Source organism: Adiantum capillus-veneris, chromosome 10, assembly GCF_014529385.1.
Source record: "Adiantum capillus-veneris isolate H3 chromosome 10, ASM1452938v2, whole genome shotgun sequence".
NCBI classification, from domain to species: domain Eukaryota; kingdom Viridiplantae; phylum Streptophyta; class Polypodiopsida; order Polypodiales; family Pteridaceae; genus Adiantum; species Adiantum capillus-veneris.
In genome coordinates, this window is record NC_140940.1 from 145,738,306 (window position 1) to 145,757,606 (window position 19,301).

The following is a 19,301-nucleotide window of genomic DNA, read 5'->3' on the forward strand; positions in this document are numbered from 1 at the left end:
GATACGGGATGGGGAGACAGGAGCAAAATATTCCATTCGGGATGGCTACTTGATGAGGAAGACCATGGTGTGCGTTACACAGCCGTTGAGGGAAAAGATATGACTGAATGCCACTGTCCACCATCAGAGTTTGCTCTACTTCTTGACACAGAAGCAGCTTTCGGAAAAGCAGATGCGGTGGGCGAACATCTTGTCACAATTTCACTTCCAGATTGTCCATGTGCAGGGACAGAAGAATGTGGTGGCAGATGCTTTGTCTCGGACGCCGCTGGTTCTGGCTATTTCCGCGATACATCATAGGAGCTTCGAGGATATGGTCGACCAGTATGCCATGGATACAGATTTTGCAGACGTTTTCACACGGATACGGGTGGGGAGACAGTAGCGGGATATTCCATTCAGGATGGCTACTTGATGAGAAAAACCATGTTGTGCGTTACACAGTTGTTGAGGGAAAAGGTTATGACTGAATGCCACTGTCCACCTTTTACGGGTCACCGCGGCATTGCTACCACCATGAAAGGGGTAGAGAGATACTTCTTTTGGCCGAGACTCCAGAAGGATGTGGAAGAGTTTGTGCGCAGTTGCTTAGTATGCCAGAAGGTCAAGTTTGACAGGCATAAAGCACAGGGATTGTTACAGCCTTTACCCATACCCACCCGCCCCTGGGAAAGTATTGCAATGGATTTCATTTTTGATCTCCCGAGAACACGGAGTGGTCACGATGGTATCTGGACTGTTATTGACAGATTTAGCAAGCCGGTTCATTTCATTCCAGTGAAGAAAACAGTCAAGCCGGATTACATGGCATGCCTGAGACGATTGTCTCCGACAGGGACCCCAGATTTACGAGTTTGTTTTGGAAGGCAATTTGGGAGAACATTGGCACGCGGTTGCAGTTATCGTCATCGTTTCACCCGCAGACTGAAGGGCAATCTGAGATTGCCAATTCAGTGGTTTTAGATTTATTGAAGTCTTATATCTCGGATCAGAAGACTCAACAGGAAAAGTACCTAGGTACCTTTGGTGGAATTTGCCTACAATAACACGATACACTCTTCGACGGGGAAGGCACCATTTGAGATTGTTGAAGGTGCTGCGAAGGTTCCACCCTTCCTAAGCACGAAAGATAAGATTTTTGAAGCAGATGAATATACGCGAGACTTAGATATGGCTTTTGCCAAGGTTCATGAGACTTTGCAGAAATCTCAAGAACGACAGAAAAAGGTAGCGAATCGCCATCGTCGCGACTTGAAATTGAAGGAGGATGATTGGGTGCTCTTACGTTTTGAGAAGGCACGCCTGAGAAAGAAAAAGTGAAAGGAGAGGCTTTTCCCAAAGCTTAGTATGCGATACAACGGACCTTTCCAGATCTCTGAAAAGATAAATGATGTCTCTTTCCAACTGAAACTGCCTGATACTTGGAGGATTCACAATGCATTTCATGTGAGTCTCTTGAAACCTTTCAAAGTTGATGTGTCTGATGATGGGGAGCCTGATGAGCAACCCGTGTTAGGGAATAAAGGCCTAAGTGCCTTGTACTTACTAACTTATAAGTTAAAAGACTTATAAGTGAGGGGGCCCAAGTGTGAATGGCCCCCTAGTCACTTACTCATATACTCAAATGTGAAGCCCAAAAGAATACTAGCGTGGCTTTTCCCAAAAATTCAGCGTTCTCTCTCTCTCTCACGTTCTTCTCTGCGTGTGCTTCTTCTGCGCCACTCTCCTCTTCTCCTTCACTCTCATTGCATAGGATAGCAAGTGGGCTCTCTCTCCTGCTCCCCCACACATGGTATCAGAGCTTTAGGGTTTCCAAGAGAGCCATTCTCGCGACACAGATCAGAATTCTGTTCTTGCTCGCTGCGGGAAGGATATTCAACCGTTTTCGATCAACTCTGTCGCGAAGGGATCCTCTCACCGTGTAGAATCGACCTCCGGTGACAGTTTCCCCAAAATTAGGGTTTCAAAAACTGGCGAACAGCAGCCTATTTCTGCTGAAATTGACCAATTTCGGGGTCAATTTGATGCAATTTCATTAGGGCAAGTCTCACAGGTCAATCTTACAGGTGTTTCCACCAACGAGGTTCTGAAAATTCAGCAAAACAGGTGTTTACAGGTCTGATTTTTGCCCTAAAACAGGGAATTTCAGCAAGCAAATGATGTATACACCTTGTGGAAACCTTTGGTAAGGGTTTGGCAGTGAATGTACGCCGTTTTGGGGTGATTTTGCGTGAAATTTGCTCGCTGTTTTTCTGTAACAGCAAGCTGTTTTTTGCCCGATAGCGCACATTTGGGCGTGTTTAGGTCGGCAAAACAGGGTTTCAGTGTTTGCAATCACTCATAATGGCTTCTAGCAGTGAAAGTGGCAATTTGTTGCACATTCGCAAGCTTGAAGGTGCCCATAACTTTGCTATATGGAAGAAGCAATGTTATAATGTGATGTTGCAGAAGAAACAGGCGAAACCTATTAAGTTACAGGGTGTGAAACCGGTTGATATGGAGGTTGAAGAATGGGAAGAAGTGGACGAGTTAGCTCGCTCCACGATCATGCTTTCGGTGTCTGACAATTTACTCTTCAATGTAGAGAATGAGCAGACAGCATGGGGCATGTGGAAGCGTTTAGACGAGCTGTATGCACAGCAGAGTGCTGCCAGTAAAGTGTATTGGCTTAAGAAGCTTATGGATCTCCGCATGAAGGAGGGCACGCACATGTCAGTGCACCTCAATGAATTCAATTCTATTTTCAGCCAACTGACAGAGCTGAAATTCACGATTGATGAGGAGTTCAAAGCTACTTTTCTGCTATGCACATTGCCCGAGAGTTGGGATGTATTCCGGACAGCTCTTAGTAACTCAAGTGCGTCACTTAAGTATGCAGATGTAGAGAGTTCTCTCTTGATGGAAGAGATGAACAGGAAGAACACCACAGGTGGGTCTTCTAATGCATTGCACTTGAGAGGCAGGTCTCAACAGAGGGAGAAATCTGACAGTAAGGACAGGGCACGCAGCAAATCTCGTAGGAAAGATGTTGTGTGCCATCATTGTGGAAAGAAAGGGCATTATAAACGGGAATGCTATGAGTGGAAGAAAGAGAAGAACAAGGGTGCTGAAACTGATGCAAAGGACAAGGGAAATGCCAAGAAGAGCACTGTGTTGATTGAGGAAATCAATGTTGCTAGTAGTTGTGACAGTGACAGCAGCACTGATGTACTCAATGCCTCTTCTGTGGATGCACATACCCTTGCTATGGGTTCTGATGTGGACATGCATACTTGGATTCTTGATTCAGGTGCCTCCTTTCATGTAACACCTCATAGGGATTGGTTTACACAGTACTCAGGTGAGGTGCAAGGCACTGTTTATTTGGGAGATAACTATGCATGTGACATTGCAGGTATTGGCTGTGTCCAGTTTTCCTTTGCTGATGGTATGACTTTTGTTTTGCACAAAGTGCGCCATGTGCCACAACTTAAGAAGAGTTTGATTAGTACAGGGCAGCTAGATGATGCAGGCTATCACACCACTTTTGGTGATAGCAAGTGGAAAATTTGTAAAGGGGCCCGGATTGTAGCCAAGGGTTGTAAATCGGACACTTTGTATCCTTTGCATGTATCTAGTGTGCGTGACCATGTTGTCGCCGTAACCGAGCAGCCAAGTGTTTCTTTGTGGCATGGCCGGTTGGAACACATGAGTAAAAGAGGAATGGAAACTCTGTCTCGTTGTGGTTATTTGCCGTGTTTGAGGTATGCTGATTTTTCTCATTGTGAGCATTGTATTTATGGTAAGCACAATCAAACACCGCACAAAAGGTCTCTTTCTTTAAAGTCTGACAGGTTAGACTTAGTGCATTCCGATGTATGTGAAATGCCACAGTTGTCCTTAGGGGGAAAGAAATATTTTGTCTCGTTTATCGATGATGCTACACGTAAGGTGTGGGTGTATCCAATACGTGCTAAAAGCGATGTTTTGGATACTTTCAAGAAGTTTCTTGCGTTTGTTGAGAATCAAACTGACAAGAAGCTTAGGTCTTTGCGCTCAGACAATGGGGGGGAGTATGTATCAAAAGCATTTATTGACTTTTGTGCTACTAAAGGTATTAAAAGAGAGCTCACGGCTCCTTTTAATCCCTCTCAGAATGGAGTTGCAGAGAGGTTGAACCGGACTATCCAAGAGAAAGTTCGGAGTATGCTGTCACATGCTGCATTACCTCATGGTTTTTGGGCAGAAGCTGTACAAACAGCTATTCACTTGATTAATCGCTCACCTAGCAAGGCTTTGGGTGGAAAGGTGCCTGAGGAGGTGTGGTCTGGCAAGCCACCCTCATATGCACATTTAAGAGTGTTTGGTTGTGAGGCCTATGTTCACATCCGGAGTGAACTGCGCACCAAACTAGAACCAAAGTCTCATAAATGCATTTTCCTAGGATATGGTGAGGATGGTGAAATGGGGTATAGATTATGGGATCCCGCATTACGGAAAATCATACGCAGCAATGATGTCATCTTCAATGAGAATTGCATGCACAAACAGCCCACAAAGGTCGAGGAATTGCGCCGGGTTGTTTTTGGTAAAGATGTCACATATGGACAGCCAAGAAGGCCCAATGTTCAGCAGCCTTTACATGTTGAAAATGCTGCTGAATATCAGCCATTAGCTGCTGAAAATCAGCCCCAACAAGTTGCCATTGATGCACCACAGGTAGGGGAACAGGTTGATGCTCCTAGACCGCCCGTTGTTGCGATGCAACCGGCTGAACAGCCTGCTGTTTTTGATGGTTTACAGGCTGAAAATCCACCTGTTATGGATCATTGGGTGCGTAGGTCTACTCGGGTGACAAGGCCCCCCGATAGATATGAACCGTCTTTGGACTATGTCATGCTTACTGATTGTGGTGAGCCGTCTTGCTATAAAGAGGCTATGCAACGGGAAGACAGTAAGAAATGGTTCAAAGCAATGGTTTCGGAAATGCAGTCTTTGGAGAAAAACCATACATGGGACTTGGTTGATTTGCCTAAAGGGCATAAGGCTCTGCCATGTAAATGGGTTTACAAGACCAAGGTCACATCTGATGCTTCTTCTAAGTACAAGGCACGTTTGGTTGCTAAAGGGTACAAGCAAAAGCATGGTGTGGATTTTGATGAAATTTTTTCTCCTGTTGTAAAGCTTGCCACATTACGTCTTGTTTTAGGCCTGGTTGCTTCTGAAGATATGGAGTTAAAGCAAATGGATGTCAAAACAGCGTTTTTGCATGGCGATTTGCTTGAGATGATCTATATGATGCAGCCAGAAGGTTTTGTGTCAAAGGGGCAAGAGAAGAAAGTATGTAGACTCTTGAAGAGCTTGTATGGTTTGAAACAGTCTCCGCGTGCATGGTATCACAAGTTTGATACATTCATGAGGTCTCAAGGATACAAAAGAAGTAATTCTGATCACTGTTTGTATATCAAAACGGCAAGTGATGGATCTCTTCTATTGCTGATTTTGTATGTTGATGACATGCTTATTGCGGGTAAAAATGTCATGGAGTTGGATGCATTACAGCAAAGCTTAAAGAATCGCTTTGACATGAAGGATCTTGGTGATGCTAATCATATTTTGGGCATGCGTATCTCTCGAGATAGAACCAACAGGCGTCTGTATCTATCTCAACGAGATTATGTTAATAAGGTGCTACATCGTTTTCATATGGATGGGGGAAAGGCACTTGGTACTCCGCTGCCTCCATATGTAAAACTGACTGCACATGACTGCCCAAACACAGATGATATGCGGGCTGAAATGGCCAAGATTCCTTATGCATCAGCCGTTGGCAGTTTGATGTATGCTATGGTTGCTACACGTCCGGACATTGCATTTGCGGTGGGAGTGGTAAGCAGGTACATGAGCAATCCTGGCAAAAAGCATTGGGAAGCAGTGAAGTGTATCTTGAGATACTTGAAAGGCACTAAAGACTTGTGCATTTGTTTTGGGAAGAGTGAGACATCTGTGCATGGCTTTACAGATGCAGATTTTGCTGGACATCCAGATTGCAGGAAGTCTACCTCTGGATATGTGTTTACATTCACAGGAGGTACAGTTTCTTGGATTTCTAGACTGCAAAAATGTGTTGCTTTGTCTACCACTGAGGCTGAGTATGTGGCTGCCACTGAGGCATGCAAAGAAGCTTTGTGGCTCATGCGTTTGGTAGAAGAACTTGGCATTAAGTCACCGGTTCCTGTGCTACACTGTGATAGTCAGAGTGCTATTATGCTTGCAAGGAACCCTGTTTTTCATGCCAAGACAAAGCACATAGAGGTGAAGTATCATTTCATCAGAAGTGTGCTTGATGACAAGAGCATTACACTTGTCAAGGTGCACACAGATGACAATCCTGCAGATCTTTTGACCAAGAGTCTTCCAGCAGAACGGTTTGCATATTGCCGACAGATGATGGGTGTTGGATGAGTAAGTGCATGATCAGCTGATGTATCATAGTTAGTTGATTCTTTGATCTCCCAAGGTACATTGCCTTTAGGTGGGAGGTTGTTAGGGAATAAAGGCCTAAGTGCCTTGTACTTACTAACTTATAAGTTAAAAGACTTATAAGTGAGGGGGCCCAAGTGTGAATGGCCCCCTAGTCACTTACTCATATACTCAAATGTGAAGCCCAAAAGAATACTAGCGTGGCTTTTCCCAAAAATTCAGCGTTCTCTCTCTCTCTCACGTTCTTCTCTGCGTGTGCTTCTTCTGCGCCACTCTCCTCTTCTCCTTCACTCTCATTGCATAGGATAGCAAGTGGGCTCTCTCTCCTGCTCCCCCACAACCCGAAGTGGAAGAAAACGAGGAGATCCTTGTTTCTGAACATATTTTGGCACATAAGGATACGAAGAATAAAGGTAAAGTCCGAAGGCGATTCTTGGTTAAGTTCAAGAACTATCCTGCATTGGATGCGAAGTAGATGGAGGAGGAGGACCTGGCAGATACTCCTCAAATTTGTGAAACTTTACCTTGAGGCTTTTGGTTTAGCATATTCTACTCCAAATGGAACCCAGAATTCAGCTTGGCCGAAGATCTGGTGCAGTGGGATGCACAAGAGGGGAGTTACTCCACTCCTTTGTCAATAGATGCCTTGATTTTGATACTAGAGTCACTGATGTTTCTCTGAGCTTCAGGGATACTGAAAGCTGACATTATTCTGCTGTATGACTTTATGAAATGGAATTCCGGAATATGAAACGGATTTGTTCTTGACTTGTTTTTAAGTGCAGGAGCTGATAGACGAAATGACTGCAGCATTTTGGTCTAAATGATCTCGAATAGACATGGTTGCAATAGGGGTTAGTCAATCGGACATCTATGAGGTCCCGACTTGATCTAGATGCAATTGCTAGCTGCATTGCCGATAAATCATGGTCTAAGATCCGAATGAATGTTGAATGTCATGTGATGTCGTGTGATGTGACTGTCGATTGGTACATGTGCTAGATGGTGTGTTCCTAGTACGTAGGTACCAACAATCAGTGTCTGCTAAGACGGTCTATGGCCTCTGTCTGTTTTGGAAGCGTAATCGAGGGCGATTACAATGCTTTCAAGAGGGGGGTATGCCACAAAGTGATGATGTGGCTGCCCGAGAGCATTTTGGAAACCCTAACCCTAGCTGCTGCTGAAAACCCTAATTCTGGAAACCCTAACCCTAAAACCTGCAAACACTAAAATCTGCCAAAAACCCTAAAACAACAGAAACCCTAACCCTAAACCTAATGGCAGCAGGAGAATCCCGGAATTTGCGGAGACATGATGACGTGGCACGGTACGACAACTTTCCGGAAATTGCGGAGATGCTTTTACAGCAGATTTGCTTTTTGTTCCACGCAAATTGCAAAAAGAGAGAGAGAAAGAAACTTTGCTTTATTTTCTGAAGCTCAAGAGAGCTTGTGAGAGAAAAAGAGCCTTTGCTTTATTTTTCAGGCTTTTGATTTTAAGCTTTTGGGGCTTTGCTTTTGGCATCCCTTGTAAACAATAAATATGTGGATTGGGCTCCCACTCTGCAGAGCATCTGGACGCAGAGTCTGAGAGTGAGACCCAACCTCTCTTGTACTTTGAACTGATTAATATAAAAAGAAAACCGAAAGGGGCGCCAGTCTTTGGGGCCAAAATCTCTAGGCACGGAACTCCGCCAGGCCATTGCGAATCTATTGTGAATTGTGAACTGTTTTGAAGTGGTTATTTGGTGCTGTCGTGATTGATTCTTGACTTGGAGTGTCCAAGTCTGTTACAGAAGGACATCAAGGGTGAGTTGATTGCCGATCACTTTTCGGCCATGGGTGATAACAATAAGGTGCCAGGTACACAACAGACACAGGATGCGCTTCACGATGCTTTTGTGGGAAATTTGGATGGTTCATCCACACAGGTTCTCAAGGAAAGTCCTCTTCTACTAGGAAGAGGGCCCGTGTTAGTGATGTTTAGTGGCCTTTTTATTTTGGGTGAAGGAGGGCCAAAAGGTGGCTGAGATGTAGATTGCTCGCACTTTGATTGAGTGCAACATCTCTTTCCATATTTTGAGGACTGAAGAGTGGAAGAGGATGGTCAGAGCCATAGCGTAGGTTGGGCAGACAATGACTCTTGATGAAGAGAAGGCCGTGATTGATAAAGCACTGGTGCCAGTGAGGCAGGGTGGCAACACTTTGGATGCACTATTATTTCGGATGGTTGGAGTGACATTTGAAGACGACCGATCATTGACATCCTTGTGTCATCTTGCCTTGGGACGTACTTTTTGCGTGCAGTGGATGTAGGAAATCACATTACAGGTGACTTCATCTACAAGCACATTCGAGAGGCTATTCTAAAGGTTGGTGTGCAGAATGTTGTGCAGAATGTGAGCGACAATGCCTGAAAATGTAAGGCTATGGGTGACAATGGTGGAGGCCGAGTTTCCCATGATTGTTTGGACTCTATGTGCTTCACATCGTCTTGACTTGTTGATGGAGGATGTGGGAAAGTTTCCATGGATAAGTTACAATAACTTGGTTCATGATACCTTACTAAGTATCCCATTAGTATAGAAATGGAGAGGTTTTCTTGTTGTAATTAGTCTATACTGTACTTAAAAAAGAAGCATTCTTACCTACTCTTGGCATTAAGGACAGTTGGATGTTCTTTTTGGTTGGCTATGTACTATTGCTATACTCTCCTCCTTGATGATGAGAAACACTTTCTCTATTTGATATAGAGATTGGGAGCATGTTGATTGTTGGTTTCTGCTCTTACCTAATTTGTTGGGTTTGGAACGACCTGGTCTATTCTATACCTCCTTTCTCCAATATGGACATTGGGATATTGCTATTTCATAGGCCTTACTGTACTTGTCTTAAATTTACTATAGTAGTCTAAATGTGTGAAGAAGAATTTGACCGATTTTGTATATTACATGAGACTGCTTGCATATCTTTCATGGTGATTTTCACTTATTTATCTGATAAAAACGTCAAAAAGAGATGTACTTAATGAAAGTTGGTCACATTTTGGATCAAAGAAGCAAAAAAAGAAAGAAAAAACTTATGAAATCTGTCTGACACAGATTGCCTTTTGATGGTAAACAACCAAACAATTTTTTTTTGAAAATTATTTACTGTAATAATAAACTATGAATTAGGACCCTTTGAGGAAGTCATTGCCTCTTTGGAATTCCATGATGTGTTTAACTGAAAAAACATTAGCTTTATCACAAAAAACTTTTTAGGACAAAAGCAAATGCAATAATTTTATGTGTGACATGGAGAACAACTGATACGTACTTTAACACCTGTAAAACGTATCCAAGGCTAAGAGAATTTATATGGATGCAGTTGAGAATTCTATCCTTGCTTGAAAAGGTTTAGTTTAGCTGCAGTCCGACTTTGAAGATGAAGACCTAAGTCATTCATACACTCGTTTTTTGACCTGATGTATAGGATAACTGGAACGTTTCCTCATTTTGACTATATTGTACAAAAATGATGGGAATGCAAAAGAGTTTTTTTTTCTGTTGACTTTGATGGGGTGGCTTGGATGAGACTGGTGGGAAAGCACGCACATGTGGGGCTTACGTGTCTCTACACACTACAAATTCATGTTTGGAGTTGATTTCCGTGACTGACAAATGATGTCTTTTTTTTTTTTTTTGGATCCTTTGTTCTCTTGAGTAGACACTTTGTAAAAAGGTGGGGGTTTTGGGGTTTGGGGGGGTGTGGGAGGGGGCAGCCCTTCTAGATTTCACAAGGATTTAGGCGAGGGGTGGAATTGGTAGGGTGTTTTTCCTGTAGGGTTATCATGCTTCTGTTTGACGGAGGCTTGAGTCATTTTTTCAAAGACAGTGCTTAGACAGTAGACTGTGAAGTTAAATTAGCTTGGAGATTTTTGCAAACATTTGATTGTTACTAATGCATTTTTGACTTCTCCAGATTTGCAATCCAGGGGTAGTAATCAACCATCTATGGGATATAAAGCTTCCTTTTCATTGCAGAACCGACCAAATGCTCAAGGAGCATCTCTTAGCTCTCAAAGCTCTATGCAGTCTCGGAGTAATCAGTATCAGAAATTCACCTCTCATATCAATGTTAGCCCTTTGAAGGTATTTTTTGGACAGTTACGGTTGGGCTAAAATTGATTAACTTGAAAGTGCTACCTTATAGACTCCAGTAGCTGAGTGTGTTTTTTCTTTTAAGTAGGAATGGGAACCCAAGTCTTCAGTGGGAATGTCCAACTCTGTGAGTACAGCTATTCGTGAAAGTGTCCGACGAATTGCGGATAATAGAAGTCGGGTTTCTGAAAAGGCTGATCGTGCCACTGTAGAGCAAGTAAGGCTTCTTTGAGGAGACTTTTAGTTTAATTGCAGTTAGGTTGTATGGCTGGCTTTTTTTCTTACACTAAAAAGCTTATAAGTTTAGTGGCGGTCACACTTTTTTAGCTCACAAATTGACACATTTGCACAATCACACCTTATTATGTGAACTGACACATTTCTTACACACTCAGGGCTGCACACAGAAGCAAACAATCTTTGAAACTGCTTATATGTATTTATTCGCTTGTGCTTGAAACTTTGGGTGGCCTCTTGTAGGCTATTGATCCAAGGACAAGGATGGTACTCTTCAAAATGTTAAATCGAGGGGTTTTTAAAGACATCAACGGGTGCATTTCCACTGGAAAAGAGGTTGGTATTAGCATTTGGCCATCTATGATCTACATCACAGTTTGTTGGGATTTTATCATATCCTTGTTTGTTATGATTTGTTGATTCTCAGGCAAATGTTTATCATGCAACAACAGAGGGTGAAGGCGAGTTGGCCATAAAGATCTACAAGACCTCAATACTGGTTTTTAAGTGAGCTTTACAAGTGTCTTTCTTAATATTCATAGGAGTGACATCACATGGTTTCTATGGATTGTTTGGTGTTCTTTTGGCTTGTCAACTTTGTCTACCAAATAGTTCTCATTTCCAGGCTTAAGTTTGTAATACAAACTGCATCTCAGACCCAACTCCTTAAAACAATCAAGTGCCTTAATTTGGACTATTTTTTCTATGAGAATAATCTAAAGGAAACTGGTGATAGTAGGTGGATCAACATCAGATTTTAATAGAGCTAATAGGAGGGTGTTAAGGGCCAGGAGAGCGTGTTCATGAACCAGGAGACGCTGAAGGCACTAGAGGGTAAGGGGAGGGTGCTTAAATATAGTCACCCCCTAAATTTTACCTACCCATGCATGATTGCCTTTGATGTTGAGTGGACATGGAGCCTGAGACAAAGTTACACTACACATGCCACTGCCCCGTCTACTACGAGATACGAGGCCGCTTCAGAGAGGGCTTTGGACCACTCTCCAGAGTCATGAGGTACGAGGATTAGAGATGCCTGGGTTTGTTTCTGCTCGAGCTGCGCAGACACAGAGAGAGCCTGATTAGAGGAGAGGCTAGCCAGTCTCAAAGACACATCACAGACTTCTTTAGAGCAGACACTGAACACCCAGAGGAGCTACTACCATAGTAGATCTTGTCGCCTCACACCAGAGCTACACTGATCGATCGAGCGATTGAGCTGGGGAGATCGAGACATCTACGATTGCGGAGGACTACACAACATCGACGGAGGCTACATCAGAGGATTCGGATCACTTTGGCCCGACATGCACGACGCCTGGTCAGACTGCTGTCCATGGAGGAGATTGATGAGATCCGCCAGCGACCGATGCTGGATCTCTTGTGACTTGTGATTTAGCTACCCCTAGCTAGCTGCTTAGTTCACGCCTACTAGTTTAGGATCCCGTAGTACTTTTATTTTATCATTTTATCATTTTGTCATTTCATTTTGTTACTCTGACTTTGTATCAGATTCACCACATTGTAACGCTCTGGTCTCATAGGTCATTTTGGCCTTTTGAAGACGTTAATATAACATTTCATTTCTCTCTCTCTCTCTCTCTCTCTCTCTCTCTGAGTTGATGCAGGAGCTTGATATTACAGAAATGGGCCTGTCTAGATTATCACAGGATGAGGAGCACACTAAGTATGGCAGATACTTGATTGATATGGGGACTGCACATGGATTGGCCATTTTGAATGGCCTACAGAGATTCCCTGCAGCTGGTGGTTTTACATGCTTTCTACATCGGCATGGCGCTAGTACAGTGGATTATGTTATGGCTCCGCCATGACTCATTCCTTCCTTTCAGGATGTCGTGGTGGGAACTAGACCGGTTGGGGTAGCAGTCGATCATGCTATCTTGTCTTTCACTCTATCGTTCCAGTTCAACACAGCTCCATTGGGAGAGGCCTCCACACATACTCGGTATACCTTCACGAGGGAGACGGATCACATGTACACTGATGAGATATACAGGCAGCTATGCACTCAGGAGCCAGGACGACCACTAGATGAACTCACCCAGATTCTGACAGAGACGCTACATGATGCAACATCAGAGGCATATCCCCACAGCCAGCCTACACGGAGACGATCTGGAAGCATGCCTCAAAACAGTTGGTATGATGAGGAGTGTAGAGAGACGAGGATCAGATTACAGAGAGAGGTGCTCATGGGTACTACTACACATAGACAATCACGTTATCTTCCGCCGCCTAGTGCGACGAAAAAAGAGGGCTTACCTATCTCAATTAGAGTGTGATCTGTATCAGCTGTTTATGAGTCAGGACTCTAGTGAGGCATGGAGGCTTTTCAATGAGCACTCTCCATCGCCAGCCATCACTTTCACAGAGACATGGGGGGAATATGCTACATCTCTCTATACAGCATCGGGGCAGCCACCTGTGCCTGACCCTCTAGAGGCATGCCTAGAAACATGTACTTTCTTTATTGCGGAGAGGGTAAGGAAAGCCATCGACAAGATGAAGACATGAAGAGCACAGGATCATGATGGTCTGGTAGCAGAGCACTTTATCCATGCTAGAGATATGCTTGCAGAGCCTCTTGCTATGATTTTTAATAGAGCCATGTATGAGGGTTTTCCTGAGACTTGGAGTATGTCCACTATTGTGCCTATCTTCAAGTCGGGAGATCCTATGCTTCCCAAGAATTACCGAACCATCATGGTTGGTCACACTCTGGCTAGGCTATATGCATCAATTCTTGAGCATGAGTTAAGTGGATGGGCAGAGAGAGAGGGCATACGGGCAGCAGGACAGGCAAGGTTCAGGAGAGGTTTCTCCACTCTTGACCAGATTTTGACACTCAGAGCCATTATTGAGGAGGGTAGACACCATGGCAGGAGGATATATTGTAGCTTTGTGGATTTCCGCAAAGCCTTTGATACAGTGCCACGAGCCAGACTCATACGTAGATTGCAAGACATGGGGGTGCCCACAGAGCTGATCTGGGGGATCTTAGCTTTATACAGGGCAGTCGTAGGACAGTTACGCACTACTTAGGGTATGTCCGACATGGTTCACTCCACCATTTGGGTGAAGCAGGGTTATCCCCTATCTCCGACTCTCTTTGGGATATATGTAGATGAGTTTTCAGATTATGTACATACAGAGGGTGATAGAGGTGCTCAGCTTGCAGGGACATGGATTTCGTTGCTATTATATGGTGATGATATTGTGCTGATCTCCGATTCTTCAGAAGGGATGCAACGTCATTTGGATGCACTGCATGTATTTGCACGGGATAGTGGATTGTCTGTGAACCTTGGTAAGATCAAGGTAATGGTGTTTAACACCACGTCGCAATGGGTAAGGAGGTCTGCCCCACTTTTACATATGGTCGAGAGACTGTGGAGTATACAGATACATACACTTATCTTGGGGCGGTTTTCAGTGGTCCAGTATTTTCCCTGAGGCGTGCAACAGATACGTGATTGACCAGAGCCTATGCAGCATTGGGGAGACTTGAGAGGATATGTTCGCAGGTTCAGTCCCAGGAACCTAGGACAAAGCTTTGGCTCTTTGACACTTTGGTCACTTCGGCCATGCTGTACGGAGTGGAGATATGGGGCCCCTCAGTTGATCATTGTAGCAGAGCTGGCAGTATTGATGGATGGAGATATATGGAGAAGCCATTGGTGTCTATGATTTCTCGGACGATTAGGGCCAAGGCCTCAGTACCACATGACATTGTTAGGGCGGAGCTCGCTGCTCCTCCATTGGTAGTGGAGGCACTCACTCGATCAGTTTCATTTATGCATAGCACTTGGGCTCTCCTTAGAGAATATGCTCGATTAGCACTAGAGTCTTCGTGACAGCTAGCATTGCAGGGAGATAGATCATGTTGGTATGCAGAGATGGCATCTTGGTTGCAGTTACATGGCTTTAGTATGGACCGGCTACCCCCATTTCAGTACTCTCTGGATGCACCCTCCATCCCCCTCACAAGGGCAGAGATTACCAGGCTCATCAAACAGGACTTGATTCAATTGGATACAAAGAGGACATCGATACAACCTACACATGAGCTAGGTACGAAGATGACTTTCTATAGAGAGCATCTTCTCCAACTCACAGAGGATGGTTTTGTGATCAGACCAAGATACATGGATACTCATCTATCCCACGGGATACGATGTGCTATTGGTCAGATACACACATCCTCACATCAGCTAGAGATCAAGACGGGCAGATTTAGAGGAGTACCCGTTGAGTCCAGGATTTGTCAGGTGTGCCAAATAGAGCCAGAGATAGAGCTATATTACATATGTCACTGCCCAGTATACTATGAGATACGAGGCCGCTTTCACTGTCTATTCAGAGAGGGTTTTGGGCCACTTTCTAGAGTCATGAGATAACAGGATCAGAGATGCCTCGGATTATACTTACTGGAGATTCGCAAACACAGAGAGGACCTTTTGAAGAGGGGCACAATGAGAGAGATCCAGCGACAGCGGAAGATCACAGATTTCTTTCAGTCACAGACAGAGGAGTTCGAGCAGCCCCCACAAAATAACAACACCAGAGGCATACTGCTTGATCGGGCGATAGAGTTGGGGCGGTCCTGTCGCCCACGGATGAGAGGGCCCTCTCGATATCGACGCAGATTGCGACAGAGGATCCATACCATACTGGCGCGACATAGGAGCCTTCCCGGATACTGATGTATATGTATATGATGCCTCGACTGTCGGAGAGCTCCATTGTATCAGCTCACCCTTTGTCTTCCCTTTGTATCAGCTTTCACCCCACCCCTACCCACTATTTTCTTTTCAGTTCTTTGTACTTTTTGTACCCAGACCTGGTATTAGATTCACCAGGTGTAACCTTTTGGTCTCATAGGTCATTTTGGCCTTTTGAAGACGTTAATATTACATTTTCTCTCTCTCACTCACAAGAACCTTCACTCATAGTTCCGTTCTCTCTTCTCTCTCTATTCTTTGCACATCTCTTATTAAGTAAAAGGAACCTTGTGTACATGCGTAACACTCATCCTGAGCTATCACCATCAACACCTCCATTGCACCTAACAAGTTTACTCTGCATCCAACTATTTTAGTCATTGATAACCTTATATGCAATTCAGCCGTAACTTATGTTATATGGGGAAATTTTAATGATGCATTTCAAATTGAAAAGGCTGGACAATCACGAATGGAAATACATTCAAGTACTGACAAAAAGCAACATGCTTGCTCATTGTATTGCATAAAATTGTGCTGAAAGCACGTGTAAAATGTGAAGTGTTTTTAGTCCTAGACTAGGAAAATGCTGCTCAAGTTAGCAAATCAAAATTTCTTTTATATGTTTTGTGCAGAGATCGAGAGAGGTATGTGCAAGGTGATTATCGATTCAGACATGGTTATTGTAAACACAACCCACGGAAAATGGTGAAAACATGGGCTGAGAAGGAAATGCGAAATCTAGCAAGGTTAGTCGTTTCATTGCTTTGGTTGTTGAGCTAGATTGGTCTCTGTTCAACCCATATTGCTTTTACTTGGCAATGTCACAGAGATTTGATTTAAATTGCAACTTGGTGTATCAAAGTAACAGAAATCACAATGTTACCTCACAGTCATGCTTATTTGTGGTTAAATGGGATGGCTGTTCAGGTTGAAAAGTGCTGATATTCGTTGTCCTACACCATTGCTGCTTCGGATGCATGTCTTGGTCATGTCATTCATTGGTGAGACTTAGTCTTCATTCTTGCTTGGTGAACTAAGGTTCTGGTTAGTTGAGCAGACTTGTCATACGCTGAAGTCTGGCTGATGGTGCAGGTCAAGATGGTTGGCCTGCTCCACGTCTGAAAGATGCAGCATTGTCTGAATCGAAATCGAGAGAGGGATACCTTGAGGTGAAAGTCTAGTTCTTAACATTATTTTTGATGTTTTGTCATGTATTAGTACTATTTCTTGTGACCCCTTCTGGTTTTGAGGCAGATGGTTGTGAGTATGCGGATGATGTACCAGAAATGCAGACTAGTACATGGAGATTTGAGTGAATATAACATTCTCTACTTTGAGGTTTCTATCTCCTTTCTGTGATGCTTCTCAGATTTTTGAGTGGGCTGCTCAATGCTTTGTTACCTTGTTAGCTAATGCATGAGTGGACTCTCACAGGGTCATCTTTACATAATAGATGTGTCACAGTCAGTGGACTTAGATCACCCTCGAGCTCTGGATTTTTTGAGGGAAGACTGCTTACATGTGTCCGTGAGTGTCACTTGTCAACAATTGGTCATGCTATGTGTATTTTGCAGGAGGTGTTAATTGTTTATGGTTTTCATGTTTATGTAGGATTTCTTTAGAAAGAATGGAGTTCCTGTCATGACAGTCCGGGAACTATTCGATTTCATAGTGGATCCATCTATCTCAGACAATGATGTGGATGACTACCTGGAAAAAGTAGCTTTTCTCGTCTCTTGTTAGCAAATTGAGTCCCATGACAAACATGAGTGATGTCTTTACTTTTTTCGAGTTTGCATTGCAGATGCAACTGAAGGTGCAGTCGCGCATTGAAGAGCCCACCGTCGAAAGTGAAGTTGCGGAAGCTGTGTTTGCGCAGGTAGGAAGCTTTTGCAATGGAGTAGTTTTCATAGTGTCTGAATCATTGAGTTATATAATTTAATTACCTCACAAATCCAAGTCTTTGTATGTTACAAAATCACCATTTTTGCATACGTCTAAACAGACCGTTCTAATTGCAGTCCTTCATACCGAGGACTCTGGATCAAGTGAAGGACTACGAAAGAGACATGCAACGGATTTCAAGTGGGAAGGATACTGAGGGCATCTACTACCAGACAATAATTGGGCTTAAAGAGGATCTTTCAGGTGTTCGGCTTGTGCCGTCTATTCTGGAGGAAGCCCCTCAACCAAGCAATAACCTGCTCTTTCTTCCAGTCAAAGCCAATGATCAGGGTGGTGATGAACCTAATGTGGAAGGTCAATTTGACAAGGCTGGAGAAAAGCCAAGTCCTGATGAATCAGGTGATAGTGATTCTGATGCAAGTACCGAAGATACTGCTGGAAACGTCTCAAAGGGAGATTCCAGGGATGCTCGCAAAGCACATAAGAAGAAAGTGAAGGAGGAAAGGAGGGAAGCTAGAAAGACAAAGACGCCCAAGGCCGTAAAGAAGAGGAAGAAGAAACTGTCCAAGGATAAGAAAAGGTAGTGGGGAAAGTTGCCCAAGCAACAGGGTTTTGCATAGGCTTTGGGGCCTCATCCACACACAGTAAAAGTTGAGTCCTGGTAATCGAGAGAGAGAGCTTCCAGCTATCATCTATGGTTTATGTGTGTGCATCTGTGGCTTCCTTTCCTCGCATCTACTCCCAACTGAAAGTCGACCAATCAACTCAACTAGCAGCATATGAATGGTCTGAAAGCTTTTTGGATGCTGGTTAATTTGATCTTCCATCATACACTGAGCATGCCAATGGGAAGGGCCCCTAAGAGGAATACCAACGAGCTGACGTAGCAGAGCTGAGAGCGGGGATCTGCTTGAGCTTGCCAGCTTGTTGCAAATATCTCACACACAAGTCCAACATCATTTTTGTACGAAACAAATATTGCTGCTCTCTAACATGCAGCTTTTTCTTGTACATCTGTATGCTTGATAAACTAGTTCTGTTTTTCCTTGAGCTGTTGCTTCCTCCAAGATAACATAGTATTTGTTGTCTTTCAACTTGCTATCCAGCCTAGCCAAGGCCTATGCGAAGTGTCTCAAAGGTAGTTCCATTCTCTGGCTTCTTCCTTTCCCTGAAGGGTCTCTCCCTCTTTTGTTCTTTTTTGTCGTAAAAGCTCGCTCTCTCTCTCTCTCTCTCTCTCTCTCTCTCTCTCTCTCTCTCTCTCTGACTCAGTGTCACAAGACGGCACCACGTGCCAATAGAAAAGAACAGACTGAACAGACTTTTAGCACTTCAATAGAAACAGAACTGAGAGAGAGAGAGACGACACGCGACACGGAGTGGCGGCCCAAAGAGTATTGGCCCCAAACCTTGGCGCCTCTTTTGGTATTTCTTTATATTGCATCAACACAGTACAAGCCGATACTCTAGACTCTACACCTTCTCCAGGAAGCATGCCAAAGAATGAGCCCTAACCTCATATTTAAAGGCCCTTGGCGTGAAAAGCAGCTACAGTGAAAAGCCTTCAAAACTCAAAAGCTTCTGGTCCCAAAAGCAATGCCAAAAGCTGTCAACGTAATTTTTGGAACTTCCGTGTAGCCTGCCATGTCATCATCTTTGCGTGAGTGTGTGAGTCCTGCTTTATTTTAATCCCTTTATGTCACTGGGGCCCCATCGGACGGGTCCCCATAAGTTGGTAGGACTTCTTCTTCTTCTGCTACTTGTTCTTCTTAGGGTTTAGGCCCCTCGGCGGGCATCTGTTAGTTGGCTCC

The 19,301-nt window shown here is 43.9% G+C and overlaps 1 protein-coding gene and 1 pseudogene across 1 annotated transcript in view; both read left to right on the top strand.

Annotated features, from left to right (window-relative positions):
* Positions 1–18,543, top strand: part of LOC147449799 (uncharacterized) — a 39,039-nt gene extending 20,496 nt beyond the window's left edge. The window contains exons 2-13 of the mRNA XM_086522161.1: positions 10,425–10,594; positions 10,692–10,820; positions 11,084–11,176; positions 11,268–11,347; positions 16,221–16,334; positions 16,516–16,589; positions 16,681–16,757; positions 16,843–16,926; positions 17,023–17,115; positions 17,200–17,307; positions 17,393–17,467; positions 17,610–18,543. Of these exons, the coding sequence (XP_086378287.1) occupies positions 10,425–10,594; positions 10,692–10,820; positions 11,084–11,176; positions 11,268–11,347; positions 16,221–16,334; positions 16,516–16,589; positions 16,681–16,757; positions 16,843–16,926; positions 17,023–17,115; positions 17,200–17,307; positions 17,393–17,467; positions 17,610–18,077 (1,565 nt within the window). The 3' untranslated portion in view covers positions 18,078–18,543. The remainder of the gene's footprint in view (positions 1–10,424; positions 10,595–10,691; positions 10,821–11,083; positions 11,177–11,267; positions 11,348–16,220; positions 16,335–16,515; positions 16,590–16,680; positions 16,758–16,842; positions 16,927–17,022; positions 17,116–17,199; positions 17,308–17,392; positions 17,468–17,609) is intronic.
* LOC147449800 (uncharacterized) lies at positions 14,341–16,214 on the top strand (annotated as a pseudogene).
* Positions 18,544–19,301: the final 758 nt, after the last annotated feature.